We start from the raw sequence: 7,604 nt of genomic DNA, 5'->3' as shown, positions 1-7,604 counted from the left end.
GCAGGAATGAGGGGGAGCACTGCCTAGTGGGGTTTGGTGTGAAACAACATGGGCCAGTCTCATTTTCTCTCCAAATCTCAATTTCTTATAATAATAATAGGAGTCACTCAATGTGTGTTGGTTATGATATAGGCTTGGCCGTGTGTATGAAAGATTCAAATTAACAGTAGCTGAACAAGATGGGAGTTTATTTTCTGCTCAGTAGCAGTCCAGAGGTCATCCTCCTGGAACGCAGGTTCTTTCTAGCTTGTTGCTCTGCCATATTGCAAAATGGCACCAGGAGGAAGGGAAGCAGGGAGGAGAGGAAGTTTCTTTAGCATCTCATTGGCAAGAACTCAGTCACATGGACCTACTTAAGTTCAAAGGAGACTGGGAAATGTAGTCTTTACTCTGAGAGGTATACAAAGATGGAGGTGTGGTTACTACAGACCATGGGTGGTAGGTGGGGGAGTGGATGTTGGAGACAACCAGGAATGTCTTTTCCAGCTATAAATAGTAGCATCAGTGATAGCTTCTTTGTTTATTTTTAAAAATTATTTATTTAATTTATGTTTTAATTTTTTTAAAATTTGCCATAGGGTACATGTGCTACCAGAGAAAGAGAGAGAGAGAAAGTGATAAAGCAAGCCACCACCAGGTCTGGGACTTGAGCTATGGTTGGCCATGTGGAAATCCAGCACCTTAACCACCATGCCACCTGTTGGCCCCAGTAACAGTTTCTACTTACTATATGCTATATCCTGTGTTAAGTGCTTTTTTAATAATTTGCTATGGGGCACGTGAGCTCATTAACACACAGAAAGAAAGAGAGAGAAAGTGAAAAAGCATCCCCAGGTGAATGGCCACATCATAATCCCTTCTCCTCCACTCTCCTCCTGGAATTTTGGGCAGGTATGCACATGCATCTGGTGTGGGTTTTTGGTTGTTGCTGTTTGTTTTGTTTTTTAGAAGGATTGTTTTATTTAAATTTATTTATTTATTTATTTTAATTTGACCAGAGAGGAACAGAGAGAGAGAGAAAGAAAATGAAAAAACAAGCCACCAGGTCTGGGACTCAAACCACAGTTGGCCACATGGGAGTCCAGTGCCCTTAACCACCACGCCACCTGCTGGCCTCCTGGTGTGTTTGTTAAGCTGTCAGTTCTGGGCCTATAACTGTGCAGCCAGCCATATGGGATCCGGCCATCTTAACCACCACATGGCTGGTGGGACTGCAAAGTACTTTTTATATATATGATCTCATTGACAGAACTATACTTATGCTCATTTTACATACCTGAGGAAATGAATGCCCAGAGAAGTTAAGAGACTTGCTGAAGATCACCCAGCTTTTATTTATTTTTTTAAAAAAAGAATTATTTTAGAGGCCAGCAAGTGGCATGGTGGTTAAGGGCGCTGGACTCCCACATGGCCGACCACGGTTCAAGTCTCGGACCTGGTGACTTGCTTTCTCACTTCCTCTCTCTCTCTCTCTCTCTCTCTATCTCTATCTCTTTCTCTGATCAAACTGGAAAATAACAATGATAATAATAAATAAATTTACATTAAAAAAGAATTATTTTATTTAACTTTATTTATTACTATTATTTTATAGTCTGATCAGACACACAGAGAGAGAGAGAGAGGGAAAGCGAGAAAACAAGTCACCAGGCCCAGGACTTGGACCATGGTTGGCCATGTGGGAGTCCAGCACCTTTAACTACCACGCCACCTGCCGGTCCCTTGCCCAGCTTTTAAGTGTTGAATCTTGGGTATGGGAGACTGTGGGATGAAATGAGGCGATCGATGGACAGAAGGCACTAGGAATACAGTAAGCACCCAATAATATCATCGTGAAAAATGTCGATAATGCAGACCAGCAGGTGGCGCAGTGGTTAAGGTGCTGGCCTCCCACACAGTCGACAGCAGTTCAAGTCCTGGACCTGGTAGCTTGAAACATGCTGGTGTGTGTGTGTGTGTGTGTGTGTGTGTGTGTGTGCCCAAAATCCAAAGAGGAGAATGGAGGAAAAGAGATTGTGTATGGCCATCACCCCTAAGGGCTGATTTCTTTCTTTCTTCCTCTCTCTGTCTCTCTCTCTCTGGAAAACACATGTGCCTTATAGTCAAAATCTCTCTTAAAAAAAGATGAGGGGCTGGCAGGTGGCATGATGGTTAAAGGTGCTGGATCCCGGATCTGGTGGCTTGCTTTGTTGCCTTCCCTTTCGCTCTCTGGTCAAATTTAAATAATAATAATGAATACAAATGGAATTAAATAAATGATTCTTTAAAAAAAAAAAAAAAAAGATGTTGGGGGCCAGCAGGTGGCATGGTCGTTAAGGGCACTGGACTTCCACATGGCCGGCCATGGTTTGAGTCCTGATCCTAGTGGTTTGCTTTCTCACTTTCCCTCTCTCTCTGGTCAAATTTAACTAATTAAATAAATAAATAAAGTTAAATAAAAATAAATTTAAAAAAAGATGCTGATAATGATCTTGATCATTGTTCTCTCATTATTTCCTCTGACCCCCAGACTGGCTTTGTCCCCAGAGTCCCCCTCCCAGCCGCCGCCGCCGCCGCTCCCTGAAGCGAATGGAGACGAAGAGAAATGCAGGTCAGAGCGAAAGCTGGAGGTGGAGTATATCCGCCAGGGCCTACACAGGCCACCCAAACCTCCCTAGGTCTTTCAAGTGATTTAATGGTGGGAGTTTGGTGCTTATAAATCGTTAGAAGGGCTGCAGAAGCGGAAGTTAGAAGGCTGGTCGCTGAGACACGAGGGCATCCCCTTGCAGCTACGGTAATCCATGAAATCGCTACCATTATCTCTCATGAGGTGGGTAGGCAAACAATGGAACATGGACGTTTGCCCACTCCCAAAACCCTCAGAATGGAGCTACCCTGGTTGCAGAAAAAAATGGCGACCTAGCTGCAAGGGAGTCTGGGAAATGTAGTTTGTAGATGTCTAGCCTCATAGCACCTGAAGGAATGTGGGTGAGAGAAAAAATGGGTGTTGAATTCCAAAGGGCAACGTCTAGCAGATCTTGCCATCCCTAAGCCCAGGGTGTGGGGTAGATGCTCCGAGCTCAAGTCAGAGGAAAATGGAAAGCAAGCAACACTGGATAGTATTAGAAGCATGAGTTCTAGTCCCAGCTCTGCTCCTTGGGAGCTGTGTGACCATCCACAAGTGAACTTGCCTCTCTCTAACTCGAGCCCTCTCCACAGAGCTCACCTTGAGGGTGAGGCTTCGGGGCAAAGGTGTAGGCGAGGCATTAGGTCAGCCGTAGTCATGGGGGTTAAATAGAAGGAAGGTGAGCTGGTGTTAGTTCCGGCTTAATCTTCCCTCTCGCCTTCTAATTCGGGTCCACAGTGAACAAGTTCAAGACCCCGCAGGAGCGGAAGTGCTGTGAGGCTGGGCTCCAGGAGAGCCCAGTGGCGTTGCCGTGTGTGGAGAGGGCCCTGCGTGTCCGCCACGGCCCCGACTGCGTGGCTGCCTTTCTGAGCTGCTGCCATCTTGCCGAGACCCTGACAAAGGAAGCCCTGGAGGAAGAGCTGATCCTGGGGACGAGTAAGGAGGCCATGGCAGGAGGCATGGGAGGGGGGACTCCATTGAGGGCTATGAGTGCCATGGACAAATTAAGGGGTGATATAGGCCATGGGGGGATGGGATGGGAGGATCCTGCTGAGGAACCTCATTGGCTACAAGAGTGACCTGGAAGGACCAGCAGATAGCATAATGGCTATGTCGCTGGACTCCCAGGTAGTCGACCGCGGTTCAAGTCCTGGACCCGCTTAAACTCACGCCGGGCACGTGTGCGTGCGTGCCCAAGATCCTGAGAGGAGAATGGAAGAGAAGGGATTGCAGCGTGGCCATCCCCCCGGGGGGTGATTTCCCGCTTTCTGTCTCTCTGTCTCTCTCTGTCTGTCTGGTGAGCGCACGCACCCTATACCGAAAACCTCTCCAAAGAAAAAAAAAAAAAAAGAATGAGCCGGAGCCTCCACTCACATCCACTCTCTGCAGCTGATGAAGACGACGAGTTCGAAGACCTCTTCTTGGATGACACACCTGTGAGGACGCTGTTTCCTGAGAGCTGGCTGTGGAGAAAGTTCACTCTGCCGAAAAGTGAATCGGGGTAGGACAACAACCCCATGGCAGCAGTTGGTCCCCAACCTTCCAATCTTTAGGGGTCATTGACCATGGATGGTCCCAGTGGTGACTCAGAGTCACCTGGGTGGGGATAAAGATCTCGGTGGAGGGCCAGCAGGTGGCGTGCTGGTTAAAGTGTTAGATCACACACAGCTGACTCTGTGGTTTGAGTCCTGGACCCAGTAGTTTGAAAATCATGTTGGGTACCTATGTGTGCATGGGCAAAATCTCAAGAGAAGAATGGAGGAGAAGGGATTATGGTGTGGCCATCCCCCTGGGGGGAGTGATTTCGAATTTCCCTTTTTCTCTCTCTGATGAGCACACGTGCCCTATAGCCAAAACAAACAGAAAACAAGGGAGGGCCAGCTCCTTGGTACATGATAATGCACTGCTCTAGAGAAGCCAGCTCTAGAGCGATGGTGACCACGCCCCAGGACAGAAACTCCTCAAGCCAGAGGCTCTGTCCAGGCAGCACAAACTCAGAGACATCCCCCCACCACTGCCAACAGCGTCTCCCACTATACCATCACCACGAACGTGCCAGATTCCATCACCACATGGCAACTTGTAGCAGTCAGTCTCAAGGCCGGACAAGGTGACCCTCGCGAGCTCAGCGTGGAGGGCACGGGAGGATGGTGGCCTTTCCTAGTCCCGGGGCACGTGGCCTCTGCTCAAGCCCAGTGAGAGCCCTTGGTTGTAGGTCTTTGCGTCTCGGACCCCTTTGAGCTGACAGTCAGGAAACCATTCTTCGTGGACCTCAAGCTGCCCTCGTCTGTGGTCAGGAATGAGCAGGTTCAGCTCCAAGCTGTGCTGTACAATTTCCTGAACCGTCAAGTCAAGGTGAGCCCTCTCCTCCCAGCCCAGCGCCTGTCAGTGTGTAGATAAGGGGGGCAGCAGATGGCGTAGTGGTTACCTTGCTGGGCTCCCACATGGCCGACCGCGGTTTGAGTCTCGGACCCAGTGGGTTTGAACTCACGCCAGGCGCATGTGCATGCCTACCCAAGACGCCAGGAGGAGAACCAAGAAGGGATTATGGCGTGGCCATCCCCTCTGGAGGGTGATTTCTTGCTTTCTGTCTCTCTGTGTCTCTCCAGGGAGTGTACACACCCTATGGGGCATAGTGGTTAAGGCTCTGGACTCCCACATGGTTGACTGTGGTTCGAGTCATGGAGCCGGCAACTTGCTTTTTCACTTTCTCTTTCTCTCTACGTGTCTATCTCTGGTCAAATTAAATAATAATAAGAATAATAACTAATGTAATTAAATAAATAAATAATTCTTCAAAAAAAAAAGAAAAGAAAAGCAGACAGGGGTGGTGGGGAGGTAGCAGGTGGCGTGGTTGTTAAGGTGCTGGATTCCCACATGGCTGACCACAGTTTGAGTCCCAGAACTGGTGGCTTGTTCTCTCTCTCTCTCTCTCTCTCTGGTGAGCACATGTGTCCTATAGCAAATTTAAAAAAATAATAATAATAGGAAAAGCAGTTGTTGTAATGGCTATGTTGCTACACTCCCATGTAGTCGACTGCAGTTCAAGTCCCGGACCAGTGGGTTAAACTCACGACTGGTGTGCGTGCATTCATGCCCAAGATCCCAAGAGAATGGAGGAAAAGGGATTGTGGTGCAGCCAACTCCCCTGTGGGCTGATTTCTCATTTTCTGTCTCTCTGTCTCTCTGTCTCTCTGGAGAGCGCACGTGCCCTATAGTAAAAACCTCTCCAAAAAAATAATAATAATTAGTTTAATTTAATTAATAATTCTTAAAAAAAAAAAAAAAAGCAGATGGTGTCCAGCAGGTGGCATGAAGGTTTAGGGCACTGGATCCCCCATTGCTAGCTGCACAGTTCAAGTCCCAGATCCAGCAGCTTGAGAATCATGCCGTGTGATAGGCATGTGTGCCTAAGATCCCAGGAAGAGAATGGAGGAGAAGAGATTGTGGCATGGCCGTCCCCCCTGGGGAGTGATTCCTCACTTTCCCTTTCTCTCTCTCTGGCAAGCACGTGTGCCCTATAGCAAAAACTTAAAGAGAAAAAAGAAAGAAAGAAAGAAAGAAAGAAAGCAAGCAAGCAAGCAGATAGATATATCCATTATTCTAATGGGTTAATGAACTGGAAACTCTAATGGAAAGCTTGTAAAGTTTCTCCTTATTTCAGCCTCCTAGTAACCTCCTCAGATGGGTACTGTTTTTTTAATTTATTTATTTAACTTTATTTATTCATTTGCTTATTTCAATTTGACCTAAGAGAGACAGAGAGAGAGAAAGTGAGAAAGCAAGCCGCCAGGTCCAGGACTCGAACTGTGGTCGGCCATGTGGGAATCCAGTGGCCTTAACCACCACGCCACCTGCTGGCCCCAGATGGGTACTATTATTGTTGGTTCCGAATTGAGCAAACTGAGGCACAGAGAGGTTAAAGGGCTCGCCTGAGGTCACACAGCATGTCAGTGGCAGAGGGGGCCTCTGACCAGGCAGGGTCTGTGTGCTCACTTATTTGGGCTTCTCAGGTGGGAGCAGGGAGGGGACTGTCACCCCCATGCATCGAGACCCTCCCCCCACCATCCTGCCCTAGGTCCGCGTGGAGTTCCCCCACCAGGAGCCACTGTGCAGCGCGTCCAAGCCGGAAGCCCCCACCCGCAAGGTGGTGGTCGTGCCTCCCACATCCTCCAAGATGGTACCTTTCGTCATGCTGCCTCTTGAGATAGGCAGAGTGGACGTGGAAGTCAAGGTTGTGGGCTTCGGGGTCCAGGACCACGTGAAGAAGACGCTCTTGGTCCGGGTAATCGGCACCCCCTATCTCTTGCTGGAGGCACGGACAGCAGGGCTTCCCCTGCATCCCAGGGTGTTGGTCACGGGAAGGGCAGGTGGGTGATGCATGAACAGTTGGGAGCGAGGTATGAGAACGGATTTGCAGTTTCAGCTCGTGGGCTGGATCGAGGGGCTCCCAAAGCCAGTCTGCAGCAGACAGCGAGAATTGGAACTCCGCTCTCTGGGCCCGCACCCTGCCCTGGCAGCGCAGCGTCCTGTCCCTGTCCTATGGATGATCAGTATTACCCTTGTAGCTAACTTGCTTCCTCATTTCACCCCTCAGGCGGGCGGTCAGACAGAACACATATTTGACAGCATCGTCCTGAACCCCCAAGGTTTGTGAGATCTACGGGACACGTGGGATCCTGGGAAGGAGGGAGGTGGGGGGGTCGGAGCTCCCCCATGTCCTGTGCACCCTGACCTCCCAAGCCCCAGAGCCTGTTGTCACCGAAAGTTGTGCCTGCCCAGGAACGACCTATACGCATAGAGTGCCGAAAAGGGAAATTTTCAACCTGGTGCCAGGCACGCAGGCAGAAGTGTTCATCAGCGTTCAAGGTGCGGTAGGGGATGCTAAGTGGGCGGGGCCTCGGAGTGGGCGGAACGCGTTGTGGGCGGGGCCGGCGAGCTAGGAGGGGCTGTGGCGGTGGGCGCGACCGCGGAGGTGGGGCGTGATGTGGGCGGGGCC

General features: G+C 49.6%; 1 protein-coding gene across 1 annotated transcript in view; it reads left to right on the top strand.

The window, feature by feature from the left end:
* Window positions 1–7,604, top strand: part of LOC102477658 (complement C3) — a gene marked incomplete in the record, with an annotated part of 38,374 nt that overhangs the window by 9,888 nt on the left and 20,882 nt on the right. Inside the window, 8 exon segments of the mRNA XM_014592864.2 lie at window positions 2,510–2,590; window positions 3,344–3,541; window positions 3,995–4,106; window positions 4,630–4,715; window positions 4,821–4,960; window positions 6,684–6,890; window positions 7,203–7,254; window positions 7,388–7,474. Of these exon segments, the coding sequence (XP_014448350.1) occupies window positions 2,510–2,590; window positions 3,344–3,541; window positions 3,995–4,106; window positions 4,630–4,715; window positions 4,821–4,960; window positions 6,684–6,890; window positions 7,203–7,254; window positions 7,388–7,474 (963 nt within the window).

This window comes from Tupaia chinensis, unplaced genomic scaffold, assembly GCF_000334495.1.
Source record: "Tupaia chinensis unplaced genomic scaffold, TupChi_1.0 Scaffold138665_1, whole genome shotgun sequence".
NCBI classification, from domain to species: Eukaryota; Metazoa; Chordata; class Mammalia; order Scandentia; family Tupaiidae; genus Tupaia; species Tupaia belangeri.
The sequence above is the reverse complement of the archived record's forward strand: the minus strand, read 5'-3'. Positions and strand labels throughout refer to the sequence as shown.